This window comes from Schistocerca americana, chromosome 2 (assembly GCF_021461395.2).
Source record: "Schistocerca americana isolate TAMUIC-IGC-003095 chromosome 2, iqSchAmer2.1, whole genome shotgun sequence".
Lineage (NCBI taxonomy): Eukaryota > Metazoa > Arthropoda > Insecta > Orthoptera > Acrididae > Schistocerca > Schistocerca americana.
In genome coordinates this window covers 661,057,757-661,076,109 of record NC_060120.1, presented here as the reverse complement: position 1 = coordinate 661,076,109, position 18,353 = coordinate 661,057,757, and the positions used below count along the sequence as shown (strand labels likewise).

The following is an 18,353-nucleotide window of genomic DNA, read 5'->3' as shown; positions in this document are numbered from 1 at the left end:
AAATAATGAACATTAAATTAATTCATTATTAAAACTTTTAACTATTGTCTTGTAATTGTTCCTTGTAAATGTTATATTTTGCCTAGTATCAAAATTGTTCATTTGAATTTTTTTGGAAGAGCATTTTTATTTTTGTCAGCAAAAAATCAGTTGTAGGCCTATTCAAACTCCTGTAAAAAAATAAATAATAAAAAATTTTGTTTGCACAAAAGCTTATTATTTTTGTGAAATAATAAAAGAGAAAAAATTATGGCAACAATAATAAATTAAAAATTTAACAATTCATCCATAGTTTATAACAAAAATAAAGTAGCTGATCTGGTGTGTGTGTATACATGATGTGGTTTTGTTTGCTTGTAGCTGTATTCATTTAAAATGGACAACTTTTCGCAAAAAAATAGAGCTCTCCAGAGGGTGTTTTCACCCTTTACTACGGAATATTCACAGTGCCCAAATAGTGGTATGATCTTTGATTACAACGTAATTTTTTGTAGTATTCAGTCCATCTTTACTTTTGCAGAAAAGCAACAAATGATGGACGGACTGAGTTTTCTGTTACTTACCTATTTTACCCGATATTTTGATTCTCCGTATATTGAAATGTGTAGTGTAAAAGTGTGTGGGAGTCATATACTTCTTCAATTTTTTTTTAAGTGTCTACATTTGTTACTGGGAAAATAACAGCAGTAAAAAACAGAATTATTTCAGAAACCAGTTATTTTGGGTGGTTGTAGCAGTCAAGTTAAATTGGAGATGAAAAAGCCAATATAACCAAAAAAACAGTTGTTTTAGTGATAACAGACATACCTAGCCCACAACTGTTGTAACAGGTCCTTGATATCCTGGATACTGGCACAGGAACTGAGTTGATATCAGAGCCAGTCCTACATATGTTCCATTGGGGTACAGATCTGGGGATCTTGCTGACCGCAGTTGTTCCTTGACATCACGCAGACAGTGCATGGAGACCTTGGCCATGTGTGGCCGAGCATTGTCCTGTTGAAAACTGGCACCACAGTACTGTTGCATGAGAAGTAACATGTGACAGCACAGAGTGTCTGTGACATAAAGGTTTGCTGTCAGAGTTCACTCAGTCACTACCAGGTACGAACTGAAGTCGTATCCAATGGCTCCCCACACTATGATGCCAGGAATAACATTGCTGAGCCTCTCTGAAACATTGTAAGAAGGGGTCCTCTCCCCGTACTCCCCGTAAAAGGTCATCCGGAGTAATGCAGAACTGCAGTTCATCCTTGAATATAATGCAACACCATTATCAGCAGTCCATGCTTCCTGCTCACAGCATCACTCCAAAAGCAGCTGTTTGTGTTGTGGAGTTAACAACAGCCTATGCATGGGATGGTACTCTGTAGACCAGCTGCTGCTAGTCCCCAAAAAATGGTGTGGGAAACACAGAAGTCCATTACTTGTTCTGAGATGGCAGGTGCAGATGTGAAGGGATACAAAGTGCTTGGTGTATAATATGGTGATCCTCCCTTGTGCTGGACAGACATAATTGATGAGAACATTGAGGTTAATTGTGCCTACCCTCATATTCCTCTGCGGTCTGACATCTAGCCATTGTCATGTCCAGATTCACCATAAATAAAGGTATTGTATTATTTGCCCTGCCAGCTCATAAATGGATATTCACAGTGAAGTCTCTTTCAAACTCTGTCAGGTGCTGATAACACTGTCCCATATGAATGTGTGTTATCTCCGTGTCCTGGAAAGTGATCTCTCAACATCTGACACTGTTCATGCCACTTTTGTACCCTACCAAGCCTGGCAAGAACACTAAACACAAACTATACTATGTAGTGTTGTGGTCATTCTACCAGTCACAGATAATGGCAGCTCTTCACTGTTCACACAACTGCTGATAGTGTCAATGTGTATGCAGTTACATTGACTTCTGACCGCATCAATTGCGTGCTTCCCTTTTCATGCTAGGCTGTGTATATATGCATATATTTTTCTTCGAAACTGTGTAATATGAGTTTTTGTAAGGTTAAGTGTAAGCTGTTATCTTGGAAAACAGGCTTTCTGCCAGTAATCTGCGTCACACTTGCACAATATTTCAGTCATTTAACTCACAATCTTCATCAGGTGCTCTCTGATCAAGGAGTCTCTACAACATGGATTATTGGCAGATAACCTGATTTTCGAAAAGGACAATGCAACAACGGGAAACGCTAAAGACCTACATAAGCATAAACCATTTGTTGTGAACCAGTTGTAAGCCTGTTCCATTATTTTCCTTGCTATGTCACGTTTGGTCATGTTTGGGCCCTTCTTAGAGAAAGCACTCACATTTAAATGGAAAATGGAATAGCTTGGCATATCATGTTGTTAAAATGCAATCAGAGCTGGAAAGCACATGATGCAATATTAACATATTGTATATCGTAAGCATGTTGCAAGTGTTAATAGTCTGTATTTCTGGACATTCAAGATCCATGCTTTTCCTGTCTCACGTCAGGTGTGTACTGTGAATACTTAGGTTGGGGAAAACCACCTCTACGACAGTCAGCTGTCATTGGCAATAATGTGATGATGACAGGGATCACCATTGACTGTCACAGATTGTAACATAAGATAGTGCTGCAAGTCGCTTACCAATTTCGTACTGGACAGCAACCAATAAGCAACCCTGCCATCTAGCATTGTCAATTAGCTATTTGGTACAGGAGCCCTTGCCTGAATCTTGTACGTGTGCTAAACAGCACAAGTTAGGGCACTAAGATTAGTACTGCATTGTGCTGTGGAATGCTTTAAATGTGGGGAAAAGGTTTACTGAACTGATGAGTCACAATACACATTAGTATAGCAGAGTATGAGTATATAAACAAAAAGCACATGAAGTGGTGTCTGGCAAAACTGTTGATCACCATGCTGAATCAGAGATGCCTTTAGACTTGGAGTTGTCTACCATCAAGAGGGTGTCCCTGGGCTAACCATGATGCCACTTTGCTCCTGTGGCCAGCTGTGTGTGCACTGCGCCACAACTGACAGACACCAACACCAGCATACAAGGCTGCCACTGAACAGTAACTGTCAGTTCATTGCCTTTGTGGATGCCAAGTACTTTGGACACTCATCAGCCTGTTATTCTTGTTGCCGATGGCAACCTACGACCTCACTTGGAATATTGTGTAGGCAGTTACTGTGTTATTCATGTCAGACTTTGCCTTTCTGCATGAACCCTCGTCAGTACGTAGTTGACTGTGATCACAATGTGCTCATTACAAAAGGACTGGAAGTTGTAAATGTGTTCTTGATAAATACTGAATTAGTGTTTGCAAATTAGTAAATGTCGCCATATCGCTGACAGAAAAGTGGCACGGAGTATAAGCAGCGCCTGGTTGGCTGTACTATACTGATTCAGTATTTCTGTCTATATAATGACTTGGCCATGGAGTAGATGTTTGTCATTATTATGAATGGAGTTGCTTTGAAGAGTGTATTCACTTTACTAAAACATAATTTCTTACTTCGCTGATTATCTTGGATTTGGCTTCATTGTCTTCTTATTGGGGTATGCTAATGTCCACAGGTCAGATTTGCATGAAGAACATCTACTGATTCTAGGATTTTGAAAGCCCTGATTCACTAACTATGAATCTAAATAAATATCTACACTTTTGAATACTTGCATTTTAACTCTTCAACCATCGGAATGAAAAAAATGTAACATTAGCTTGCTTCCTTCAGCCGTCAGTACACACTACAATGTCTGCTTTCTACGACATTATCCCATAACTTCCTGCCAAGTGTACAACAGCATTTTACAATGTTTATGGTGTGGTCGTGACTTACAATTCGTTCTTCTCACTTCTCTCCTACCGACAGCCATAGAGTCCTTACCCTGAGGCCCATTTATTTAATTATAACTTCATCACAGTGTCCACTGCTCAAGTATAATGGTAGCAGTCATTCACTTTATCGAGTCACCATCAATTTACCGTATAAAGTACACTCCTCATATTGATACAAATCAGCCATTAGCAGCAATTATTGCATTGAAATAGTTTCAGTGTCTGAATTTAGGTAGTCGGAAGTACGTTCAAATGACAATTAAGCAACTATAAGTGCACATGAACTTTATATACAAGAAAATATCCTGAAACGTCATAAGTTGGTGTGTATATCAATGAACAAATGGAAAATCTTCACAGTTTGCTCAAACAAGTTAGAATATGACTTCTAATCTTCTAAATGTGTTTCACAACATATGTGCAACTTACTCATGTGAAATAACCTGAACTTAGCAAAACCTTTACATATCTTTTGATGAGGACAGGGTCCACAGCCTTGAGAAATTTTTTTGAGTGAAGTCATTCTGCTTTAAGCTGTTAAAAGATATTTATTGTGATAGCAGTTTTGCCACTTGTTCATTGTTAAGCATTCTAAAAGCAATAACTTACCAAATAAAATATATTAGGGTTACAAAATTAACAAATGTTTCAAACTGAAAATTTGTAGCTACTTATGTGGGATATTGGGACCCACTCAACTACATGAAGCTGTGACGTGATGGAACATAGCTCCCAGCGGTGTTAAACCAAATACATGCAGTGTTATAAATCTACATGCTGTTTGATACACAATGTGAGTGTACACAAAAAACTGATAAACATAATAGTAAAAACAATATACACTATAAGCACTTAAGTTAAATCTCATGTAGCAGACGTGGTGGATGGATCACAATGGCGGCAAAAATGACAAAGATGCAAACACACAAAGAGCTTAGGTCTTAGAGTGCAAACACACTAGTATATAGAGTCCATATTCCATGGTTTTTAGAATGGGTATGGGGACAACAGTGGCAGAAGTATGTGTTGAGTAAAACCTGAATTGACAAATAAAACTGAAAATGTAAATTAAAAGTAGGTAATACCAAAATACATAAGAAAAGTATATTTAATCATGGCCAATACATCAAATAGTAAAATTAATGATATGAATATAATAGAGGGAAACATTCCACGTGGGAAAAATATGTCTAAAAACAAAGATGATGTAACTTACCAAACGAAAGCGTTGGCATGTTGATAGACACACAAACACACACACAAAATTCAAGCTTTCGCAACCAACGTTTGTGTCTGTATATGTGCGGATCGATATGTGTGTGTGTGCGAGTGTATATCTGTCCTTTTTTCCCCCTAAGGTAAGTCTTTCCGCTCCCGGAATTGGAATGACTCCTTACCCTCTCCCTTAAAACCCACATGCTTTTGTCTTTCCCTCTCCTTCGCTCTTTCCTGATGAAGCAGCCGTTGGTTGCGAAAGCTTGAATTTTGTGTGTGTGTGTTTGTGTTTGTTTGTGTGTCTATCAACATGCCAACGCTTTCGTTTGGTAAGTTACATCATCTTTGTTTTTAGATATAAATAGTAAAATTAAATAGACATGCTTAGTCACAGGAAACAACACATTAAAATGTATATGCAACATAGATAGGAATCCCAAGTGTAAATATTGAGATACACATACATAAGGTATGCACTTACAGAAAAACTTGCTGTGTAAAGCAATGCAAGTACTAATTAGTGAAAAGTGTAGCATTGTCTCGAATACATGCCAAAGGCTAACATGGCTAAAACCAACTATGTCAAAACACACCACATTATAAGATATTCAGGGTGAAGAGTCAGTAACCTTTCTCACCTTTAGTCATGTTTTCTAATGTTGTCACGATTTAAAATATTTGTCACCTTTTCCAACACGTTTTGCTCTTTGAGGAAGAAAATAAGTTATTAACTTTTGTTTCCAAGTTTCTGTATTCATGTCTGTTCATTTAGTTGTTTTGAATGCTCCAGTGATGAAAGTAGATTAAATCTAACCTTGAGGGGCTTCTAAAATTTGAGATAGATTGTTCCTTTTTGAATTTTTTAAAATATATTTTATGCAACTGTTATTAGAGTCAAATATTCTTTATTACAACCTCTTCAGGTTTTGTTCCAGATTCTAGTTTAGTTGTAGTAACAAACCTGCTACTGTGATACTCTATTCAATTTTGAAAATAAAATTTTTGAGGTGGGGAAATGCAAATTCCATAGTGACTGGCTCAGAAAGACAATTTGAAAAGTAAAATCTCTGCAGTGGGGAAAAAAGTTAGCGAAAGTGAATTTTAAGTTAAACACTATAAGCACTTAAGTTAAATCTCATGTAGCAGACACGGTGGATGGATCACAATGGCGGCAAAAATGACAAAGATGCAAACACACAAAGAGCTTAGGTCTTAGAGTGCAAACACGCTAGTAGTTTTATGTGGACGACATCAGTTCCATTTCGAAATTTCAGGTCAGACACAGCCTTTAAGTTTGGCATGTGTGCCAGTAATACAGATGTTATGTACCAAGGGTAGTTACACCATTGCAGAACTGATTTGTATGTTAAATTAGTGATTTCCAGTTACTCTATGACTTCATCAAATGATATCTGTAACGTTTTTAAGATGATGGCGCCTGATAGTGTTCCTGAACATTTTTCATTTTCGTCTAAGAAAATGAAATATTTAATAAATGATGTACTGTACCATATTTCTGGAAATGTGTTTGAAGCGGCATTTTCATCATATTACACATTTAGTTGTGGTGAAATTACCAGTGTTAGAAATAAAAAAATAATTACAAACAACCATTACATTTAGATCAGAGATCTAAGAACTTTCTTTACCAGTAAAGTAGATGGTGAAACATTACATCAGAAGTTATGTGATACACTTTTTGCAGCCAACTTGTCCCTGAATAAATGCCATATGCTGAGATCAGATGGGCCTAACATCAATAAAAAGGTGTTTATGCTTTTAGATATCCCAGGAGACCTGAGGCAGATAGCTTATAAACATTGGAACTTGCAACATTCGCACAATACATAATGCCTGTGTTAAGGCTTTGGATTGTGAAGGTCAAGAAACATCCAAATTCCTGGTCAATATTTACCATTATTTTCATGGGTGACCTATTCACTAGGAAGAATTTGGAGGAATTCTGTCTTAAGTTTAACATTCAACATCACAAGTTTTTGGTGCATACAACCACAAGGTGGCTTACTTTAGGATCTTCAGCCAACAGGATCTTGGAAGAGTGGGCATATTCCACCGAAAGAGAATTCTGGTACTGTTCAGTCCAAATCCTGCAGAGCTATTGTGATTGCTTAAAAAACCTTCAATGAAAGCAGAATTTCATTTCATCTGCCTAACTATTCAGTAAGTTTGCACAATATTTTCTGAGCCAAACTCCTTTGAGTCACAAATTGCACACTGAAAGAGAAAACATACTTCAAACATTTCTGGCTTGTGTTTTGAAGAGTATTTCTGAAGTGTTTCATAATGAACTCAGAGTGGATAATCTGATTCCTCTTGAACAACGAGTTGTTAGTGACCAGGTAACCAAAGAACTTAATAAACTGGAAGAACATGACAAGTTGTGGTTTCCAAAAAATGCCCAAAACCATCATCTGTCATTGCATCAATGTCTTCATCTAGCAAATCTTTTTCGGCTTCACTGAAGTCATACCTTTACTGTTTGGAATACCACCATTCTTGCCTCTAGTTAGGTCATATACCTTCTTCATCCAATGAATCTTTCTGTTATATGATTCGTAATTTTCATTGCAGTTTTCTTCCCACTGATCAGGGTAAACTCTTTTGCACATGATTGCTAATTTTTTCCAAAGTGAGCCACTAAAAAGCTCTTTCCCAACATTTATCCAGATTGTGCACTGAAAACTCTTGTTACTAACTTCAGGATTTAGAGCTTAAGACTAGTTATACAATCCACATAATGATTTGTCCTGAACATTTTCTGTGGCTAACTTAAGAACATTATTGGTATTTGTACGTATAATAGATTTAGGCACTTCATTTGCAACTTCATTTAAATTTTGCTGACCACTGACAACTTAAAGAGTAACACTGAACGATTGTCATCTTAATCCAACAAATCATTCTTTGACCTTTTCACTACTAAAGATGTGCTCTCTGGATGCTGTGCTGATCATGGTTTTGTTAACATCGAGTATAGATTTAAGTGTCTGGAAGTCATTTCTGAAAGTATTTGTATGGAAGTGAAATATGGATGATAAATAGTTTAGACAAGACTTGACTAGAAGAAGGGATCGATTGGTAGGGCATATACTGAGGCATCAAGGGATCACCAATTTAGTATTGGAGGGTAAAAATTGTAGAGGGAGACCAAGAGAGGAATACACTAAACAGATTCAGAAAGATGTAGGTTGCAGTAGGAACTGGGAGATGAAGAAGCTTGCACAGGATAGAGTAGCATGGAGAGCTGCATCAAACCAGTCTCTGAACTGAAGACCACAACAACAACAATAAACTAACAAAGTAAAAGCAGGCCTGGCTTGCATTTTTTATACAGGGAGAGGATGTACATTTATCGACAAGAACTAATATAGACTTCAGTCTACGCTGCAGATCAGTCCGCCACCACAACCGGGTTTACTGAGGGGGTCCAGTATCACATTCTAGCCATAAGTTTACATGCTGCATCTCTTTTCTGTTTCATATTGGCTACTATGTAACACTCCAGTGTAAGATCTATAGATAGCAAATTAATGTTATTTCCTGACACTTTATCACAGAAAATCATGTTAAAAGACATGTTAAGGAGAGATCTTTAATGCACTGTATGTTAGCTTCGCTGCATGCTTAATGGTTTCCATATTTTCTGTTCTCAATTTCGCACTTTTAATATTTGGCATATGTTCTATTTGCAGCTTTATAAGTTCTGGAGATGAAACAGTGGGTCTTGCGCTGTGACTGGCTGCCAGAAGCAAACTGAGCAGCCTCCAAGATGATTAAAGTATTTTCAAAGCTAACACACTGTACTTGTTGACCTTCACATTTGTACTTGTGTATTACAAAACTATGTAGTCTGAGTGTTACAGTCCATTGAAGACATATGAAAAATCTATCACTTTTGTGAAATGTGATGTTGCTGGAAAAAATAGTTATGTCCCAATTTTAAGCACTTCATTTAGTAGGTTATATAGGTAATGACGATAAAGGAACTGCTGCTTATTACCTACTAATGCATGTTTTGCTTACTTAACTTCAGTTGTTACAGATGAAATTAGCTCATCATTCCTTCTGCACTGCAAAATTCATTGAAATTCGGACAATTCAGTAGTTCTTTTTCAAGAGAACATGTCAGAAATGTACACTGTCTACCCTCATTCATTTTCTTGCAAATAACTATAGCATACTGCTAATCTTTCAGAACTTATGGTATCAAGTGACATTTTTTGAACAACTAATAGCTAATCATAAATGTGCACCTTGAAATGCCTGTTATCTCTCTGCAGTAAGGATTTGGAGGCAATTTTCCAACCCATTATCCTGATTTTCTCCTGCAACATAAGGGCTGTATGGGGTTTGGCATTGTTGTGGTGGAGTCTGATGAGCTGACCCTGAAGCTGTGGTCTGTCATCAACCGTTGTCGCAACCTGACATCTACTTCATGGTCCATTATGGCTCGGCTGTAACTAAAAGAAAGTACTTTTATGTACCAACTTATAGCTAAATGTTCCAAGTATGTTCACGAAACATTTCATTCTCCTCCTGCAAAGAATAAAAAATTAGAGAAGACTGTGTAAAACTTTTTGAACGCTCTTTGTATATGTTTTAATATATGTTCGGGGTCCATCCCGCCTCAAAGCCTTTAACTACAACTATGTTGGAGTAAAAATATACTTTCTTGGAAACAGAAAAAGTTGTACTAAAATTTATAACTCTGGATTTTGGAAAGAATTGCACCTTCAGATAGGACATTTTTGTGAAACATAAAGTTTAAATAAAAATTTTGAAATACTTAATTTTCTTAAAAAAGTGAAATGTTTACTTGAGAGAGGACAATGAGGGCTTTCAAAGAAGCTATATCAGGCTTAATATTAACAAACAATTTTTGATGCGATTTAAATATGATGAGCATATAGTTCACATGTGTAGAAAATTATGATTATTTTTTCAAAGAAAATGTTTCCTTTTTGTGGTGTATGTATTACGTGTATAATGGAAAAGAAGGAAAGAAATGTGTTTGAGAAGGTTTCCCACCTTACAGTGTTTCAAATGTATTGTCAGATTGACTCCATAACATCTCACTATTAACAACTAACTGCAGCTGACTACATCAGCCTTACATAGAATTTTGGCAAATGAATTCAGTTTTTGGTATTATTACATTATGCAGTTTGTTAATTACAATGAAAGAAGATTAATATGGAGAATTTCACATGTGAGATCAAGGTCAGCAGGAAACAAAATTATATTGTCAATTAACGGTTTTGTGACTAGCGAAGTTTTTCTATGCTAAATATGTTAAAATAAATCCCTTTAACAAATAATGTTGCAGTATGTAAATTTCACTAAAAATAAATTAGTATTGTAATTGCCTACAGTAATACTAATCTAATGCTAAATCTTTATTATTCCATACAAGTGAAAGTGATCCAATCCATACTGAAGACTAGAAACAATAAGTTTGCTTGCATAATGATTGTATTATTACTTCTTATTATAAGACTTATTAACGTATCTCATTGTGTAAGTCAATTGTTATTCTTTTAACTGTTATACAATGACTGGTGTAAATTGAAAATCAAGCCATTACCACACACATATATGTGTACATAACCAAAGTTATTGTGTATCATGCAGTGATAAGCGAGACTTGGTATGTTACATCACATTGCTTCCTGTTGTATTTATCTGTTCCAAAACAGCAGTGACTGACTGAAAAGTTTATATAAAGTTCAGTATATATGTGGAGCAACTTGGACCAACGAAAGTTTAGAGTTATCAGATAGCATCAAACTAATACAAGCGGTCACATTGAAAAACATAATTGCACCATTAATTTATTGAATTTCCAACAAATAAAATTGTCTCATTCCTGTGAGCAAAATGACATTATTGTTAATAGGAGTTTTTCACTGCTCAGCATAATTGATGATTTTTACTAATTCCCAAGTAAGACTAACTGAAAATTTTATAAGTGTCGAATAACTTAAATGTGTCAACAGTACTAGCAACACATGGCTGAATCACCTGCCAAACAACTGTACAACACTTGCCATTTTTTACTGCTTGCTCCAGCCAACTCTGCTACTTCCACAAGACCAATGAGCTAATCGAAACGTAACTGCTATTTCATAGCTTCCTGCCTGAAGGCTGTACCATCTCCCTAGTTTCCCAAATCACAAGCCTGCATCAGAATCGGTATTATCATTACAAATTATGTAAACAAAGTACATTTCACAGAAGTTATAAGCAGCATTGCATGTGTGCTATTGAGACACAAGAAACAAGACTAATTGGTAAAGTGTGTGAACTGATACTTAAGATTCCACAATTATGAACAACATTAAAAATAGTCAGTCATATAAAAGAAACACATGTAAATCATTTGATATGTATGTGCGTAGTGCCTTCAGGAACAGTCTCCTCTTTCTATTCAAGCTTTCAGACTAGTGAACTTTCTCGTTGTTCTATCGCAGCTGTCACATTTAATTTTGATCTTATTGTTTGTCACTTTTTCTTTGTAAGTGTGATGCTATTATGTCTTTGGAAAGTTTATTATGAGCCTACAGAGCTTTCTAGCTTGACATGCTGATGAGTGTCATATGTCTCTTAATGTTACTTAATTACAAACTATTTAATTGAGTAATTACCATATTTTGTGCATCTGTGCCAGTCCAGTATATCATATTGCAGTTCTAACTAGCTGAATTGATAGCAAAAACAACAATCCAACTCTTGTATGTCACCCTCATAACATCATTTATTTCGCCATGAAAGGTACTGACATTATACGATCAAAGATGTTGCGGGTACCAGCAACTCAGGATAGGGAGCTCTCGCAGCAAATCATCTGGTCCCATCACCTAGAGGCAGTAATACCTTTATAAGAAGTAGATGGGAGCTCTAAAGTCATACTGCTCATTGAGTGAAGACAGTACTCGTCATCCTCGTGCCACACTACTGGAACCTGCCTGCCTGCTAGTGGATTGGACTATGGACTGTTGTGTGGACTATTTATTGCTGTTCTGATGATGACTTTTCAAGGTCTAACAGACTGTCTGGTATCATTCTTCCTTCATCAAGTTTGCTTGCTAATGCTGACCCTGCTCATTCGTGTTTTTTTTTTTCTTACTGAGACATGTTCTGTGATTTTTTAAATAAATGTATAGTAATAAAAGCCATGCACATTGTGTGTACAATACCTATAATATCTCAGTTGTTAAAATGTGATAAATACTTTATGTATTATTAATTTTACAAGTGCTACCTCATTTTACTATCTTTAATTGTGAATATTCTTGTGTACAATAGTTATATTATGAAGCTGTTACCAGCAGTGGTTGTGTTTGTGCATTCTCTATAAGTAGGTGTACTTACTTATTATATTGCAAACCTGTGTTTAGAATGTATCTCTTATCATTATTTGACATATCTCATCATACTGCCCACATTCAGGACAGAAGCCATTATCCATTTTACATTATTAGTGACTGTCAGATTTGCCACTATGTCATTGCGTTTGTGTTGCTAGTTACCTACTATCAATCAGCTTGGCCAAGATGAGACTCCTGGTAGATTGCACCTACAATCTGCCAACTTGAAGCTCATTCACACAATGAGTCCATCATGTTACAAGCTGGATTCAAAATATGAATATATCTCTTGTCCATGGCCTAGGTTTGATCATAAGTACTGAGTTAAGATGGCCTGGGAGACCAGACAAGCACCTTAATATCTGTGGAGTGCTTCTTAACCTGTTCTGATACAACTGATGAGGTGATGCAATGATTTGTTGAATGATGAGTCTCTTGTGGAAAGCTGTAGGTGAACAAGAGAATGCGTATGTTTGGATGATTGGACACTTGATTTCTGTATTGTTTACAGCTGAGAGATGATAGCTGACATGTCAGGAGTCCCATTTCATCTCATGTGAACATTCCCACATAACACCCCTCTGCCACCTACAATACCTTGAAACGTGCCCTGTTAACATATGGCACTCATGTATTTTCTCTTTTTTTTCCATCAGCGTATATCAGTGCACTGCAACTCACCAGCTCATAAAACCTTTTTCTGTGCTTTGAACATCCAATATTTCGACATTTGTGTTAATCTGTATGCTGTGGAATAAGTAGAACTACAAGTGCAGAGTGGGGGCTTTTCTGCCCCATTGTGAGGAGGTAGATCTGCATTGTTTGGCTGTTCATTGATTGTTACTGTTGTTCAGCATTGAATTTCAGAGTGATTTCCTGCACTGGGGCTCATCTATTTACTGTAATAATCCACGACATTGGCCTGAGATCTCTGGCATTAACATGTAGCTGCCCATGGCAAATGACTGGCAGCTGCAATTTCCCAAATCAAAGTTCTCAAGTTACATCCGTGACACAGTGACACACAGAACACTCATTGACTGACTGACTGTCCCACCAACCAGGACAGACAGTTTGACTGTGTTCAAACACACTGGTGTAAGGCATTGTGTTCATTCTATGCTCGGTGGTAACATTGGTGACATCTTAGTCATGTGGCACACCAAACTATTCCTTTTTTCATGGTGAAAAGGGTACTTTCTTGCCAACACAGTAGCTATCTCTAATTTAGTTGTTCATATGTGTGTAGTAAGATGACATTAACTGCAACCGATGAGAACACAAGGGCTGTTTTACAAAAGACAGTATGAAGTAGTGCAGTGGTTAAGGTACTAGTTTTGCCTGTTAAGGTACTGGTTTTGCATTTGCAAGGAGCTGGATTGGAATATCTGACCAGCCATCCAGGCTTAGGGTCTCTGTGATACCTATAAATCATTTAAGGTGAATGCATGGATGATTCCCTTGGAAAGGACATAATCAATTTCTGTCCTTGCTCTAGCCCAAGCAGAAATTGTGCTCCACCTGTAATGACCTAAACAGTGATGAGACGTTTAAAACTAATCTTCTGTTACCCTTTCATAATCACATGACATTTTTATTTTTGGTTTCCCATTCCTTTCCTGAAGCAGACAAAAATAGTTTCAGACCAAAATTCAGCTTCAGCTGTGAGGACTTTTTTTTCCAACCCACAAGAATATCAGGAATGGAGTATGCATACATGTACTACATCCATGCCTTGACTATTTTTAACGCATCCATCACGGCAATTGAAATACTTTTTCGTAACTGTGTATCAGCTTTTCTTTCCTCACTCTGTGATTCTCCTGTTGAAGCATGTGGAGTTCCTTATTTGAAGTAAAATAATTGCTAACATATATTCTCAATAAATTTAGTTAGTGCTAAAGCTTACAAATAATTCACCCAGGAAATGGTTTTACTTTGATTACTATTTTACTTAATTTCAGGATGATGATCCTTTTGAAAGAAAACTTCTTCATGAAGTTAGCTCTGAAACAGTTATGAGAGGTATGACTGCATGTATTACAGCATTAAGTGTTTTGACATCTCCAAATGTTCCCAAAAAGGTGTGTTTGGAAGAGATTCTTGATGTAATAATTACATTCTTGGAGAACCAGATGCAGCACACAATATACCCATTCTTTGATTTACTTTCCACCTCTTCCTCAAAAACAGGTAATATTTCTAAGCAGGTATACTGCATGAAATAAGTATTATTTTTAATTAAATAAATATTGTTTGTATGTTTGAAGTACCCATATGCATCAAGACTAGTAATGGTTGTTGTTGGAGATGCAGCAAAAAAGGTAAAGAACAGTGTTTTCTTGATAGAACTCATAAAGAAACTTGATGGAGTGTTCCCTTCTGTTGTTACAAATACATTTTTCAAATTCTGTGTGATTTTAGGTTGTTATTCATCCAGTGCTTGGATTTTGATTGCAAATTTCATTTCTTAGATACCATTATTTACTGTTAAATCTCAAACAAAGCTACTTTTCTTTGTACCCAGTAACAAATGTTATCCCTTTCTAATCATGGATAGAATGTGGGTTACTTTACCATCTGTATCCTTTTTTGAGACTTATGATTAATGAAACCTTTTGTATAAATTGCATTTGGGACTGTTACTTAAGAGCTGCCGAGAGGTGGGTGGAGTGGGGGGCACATTGTACACTTTAGACATACACACTACTGCACTCATGAAGTTCGTGGATTAATATCCAGTGTGTCTGCCTCTATAATGTGGGACACATTTATTTTTATGCAAAATAATTGTATGACGTTTTAATAATTCTTGAGAACTTAACTCTGGAATTATAAAGTTAAAAATTAAATAGTTTCACCACAATCCGTTTTCAAGTTTTCATCCTCTTATGTTTTCATACTCATTTTTGAAAACTGATGAAACAGTTCTTAGTGAAATTCTATGGGATTATGTTAATGCAAGGAGGCAAAATCAAAATGAAAATTCCTGTAGCTTCCTAGCAGATGAAAGAAGGTAGAAGTGTCAGGTGATGAGGATTTCAAAGAGAGAGATAAATATTTATTTCTTTTTTTTCCTTTCCCTTTTTTCACTCAACCGTATGTATTGATGTGAAATTTAGACACTAGCACTTTCAGTACCATATGGTTCCACCTTTAGGCACAGTACAAGGATGCAGGAATCTATCTATATCCACAATCTATTTCCTCTCCTGATAGGGAGCATGAAAAAATTGTTCTCAAATAGGATATATTCAACAGGCAAACAAACTGGGGAACAGGAACATGAAAGTTGTTTTTGTGTAGAGGTAATGTTGTTATAGAAGAAAATGTATTGGATGATTATCATAAATTTGTGCAATTGTTTGGAAATGAAACAGAAGTACATGCAAACTGTATTTGAGAATTTATCTTAGAAAAGGAATTTGAGCTAGCTCTGAAAAAAAAAAATACTGAGAATTAGTGAATCCCCTTATATAGACAATATTCGTGTTGAACTTCTCAAAGTGAGCCGAATTAAAATAATGGACTGCTTCAGTACTCCTGTGTGTAACAAAAATGAAAAGGGAAAAACTGCCCACAAATTATGAAAAAAACCTACCCCTAAAAAGAAAACTGACACAAAGTGTGAAAATTACTGAGGTGTTAGCCTAGGTGTGCATGCATAAAAAATAATAACCACTTTTGTCCTCAACCAACGGTAATAAAAAGTCGAATCCACACCCTTAGGAGGCCAATTTGGCTTCTGAAAAAACTGAGGAAACAGAGAAGGAACATTAGCTCTGAAGATAGTTATAGAGAAAAGGATGAGAAGGAATTTACAAAACGCATAGTTTCTGTAGATATAAAGTGTTTGATAATGTAAAATGGGACTAATAATTGAGGTACTGAAGAAAGAGACCAATAATTGGTAGGGAACGTTTACAAAAATGAGATGGCTCTTACTGGTGGATGACCAGCTAAAAAAAGCACAGATTTGGAAAGAGGCTGGCAAGGACATGCACTATCAACCATTATATTTAATCTCTTCATAGAGGAAGTTTTTTTTAAAAAGTCAGAGAACAGTTAGAGGTAGGTGTGTTACTACATGGTAAAAGAATCAAAGTGCATTGTTGCTTTGGCTGGAAGTGAAGATCATGGACGCATATTAAATAGAACACAAAGTCATGGAAAAAGAATAAAATAAGTCTAAAGCAAAGGCGATTGTTTATGACAGAAGAGCAAGCCGAAGCCTGTGTGTGTGTGTGTGTGTGTGTGTGTGTGTGTGTGTGTGTGTGTGTGTGTGTTTTTCCACACGAGTCATTCCATAACTCATGACTACTGTGTTATATCATGCAAACATGTGATCTCACCATAATAGCAGTAAACACATTCAAAAGCCTTCATCAAACAGTACCAAAATCAACTGACAGATTGCAACTGCTAGCAAGGATGGCTCGATATAAGTGCTTGAAACGATGAGTGTGAGCTTGGCTGTGCTATAAGGTGGGTAATACCACACACACACTACTCACCAGACCCCATTCCATGTGACTGCAACCTCATTCCACAACTGAAGAAACCATTGCCTAGGGGATTCTTTGCAAAGAGGGTGGATATCCTTGTGGCATTTTGGTGACAGGTGGCACACATTGATGGCAATGCCAGTGGCATTCAACGCCTTCCCTATCATTGACAGCACTGCGTGGATGCACTGTGGAACTACTTCGTAAGACAGTAGCTGATTTTGATTCATTTTGTTCCATTCATAAATCAATAAATTTACACAGAGTTCCAATGCGTGTATTTCATTTCAACCTTTTCCATGACCTCCTGTATTGGAACCCTATTTTATGTTGACAGTCAGATGCACACTACCTTACAGGTTCAGTGCACATCATAGAATTCCCATGTCGTTGCAGTATTAGAAAATGTACCATTGTTGCCATGTCTTATGCAATGACCCTTATATATAAAAAAAGATCTCAAAAAAATAACAGCGTAGAAATTAGGAAAAGGTTCTTGAAAGCATGTGTTAAGGGTATGGCACTATACAAGCATGCGACCTGGATTCTGGGGACTCAGACAAGGAAAAAAAGCTGAATTCATTTCAGGTGTAGCGTTATGAGTGCAGCCCAAGAGTTGACTGGACTAATAAAATCAAGAATGATGAATTCCTTAAAAGAGTGGCAGGGAAGAGAAGTTTGTGGAACAGTATTGTAAACAGAAGACTTTAGGTTATTGGTCATCAATTCACATGTGAGGGCTAAAACAAATAGCAGGTGGTTATACTGATGGGTAAAAACTACAGAAATGTGTAGGTTTGACATACACTGAAATGAAGGAGGAGGCAGAATGACATGAAGACTGGAAATCTGCTCTTATAAATGTTGCCGCCAACCAGACTGTTGTCAATAAATTTTTGTATTGAGCAAGAAGAGAAGTATTGTGATTATGCAACAGTTCAGCCGAAACTGATCTATCAGCAGTAAAAAATACCATTAAGAATTAGACGTAATGTTGAGGCCTGCTCCAATGTGATAATAATATGTAACTAATTATATCAATGAAAATAATCAATTTCTGAAAATATAATGTAGCTGGGTGCATAAACAATCTACTCACCAAACAGTCGCAGGATGTCATACATAGAAAGCTATTGACATCTGCAAGCTTTCAGAGCCTGTGGTTCCTTCTCCAGGCAGGAGGATTGAAGGAGAAGGAAAAGGACAGGTGAGGTTTGGGAAATGGGGAGAGCTTCGAAAAGTTGCCCAGAAGCCTCGGTTCAGGGCAGACTTCCTGGACGATATGAGAAGAAAAGCCTCATTGTTGAGGACTGTGTCAGAAGGTGTTTGAAAACCTGAGAGCCCATAGGTGGAAGAAAGAGTAATATGCGAGACAGAGATTACTGACAAAAATCATGGACAAGTTAATAAGAACAGAAAATGAAGTG

The 18,353-nt window shown here is 36.7% G+C and overlaps 1 protein-coding gene across 1 annotated transcript in view; it reads left to right on the top strand.

Annotated features, from left to right (window-relative positions):
- Positions 1-18,353, top strand: part of LOC124594309 (nipped-B-like protein A) — a 480,509-nt gene that overhangs the window by 58,237 nt on the left and 403,919 nt on the right. The window contains exon 3 of the mRNA XM_047132672.1: positions 14,386-14,614. Within this exon, the coding sequence (XP_046988628.1) occupies positions 14,386-14,614 (229 nt within the window). The remainder of the gene's footprint in view (positions 1-14,385; positions 14,615-18,353) is intronic.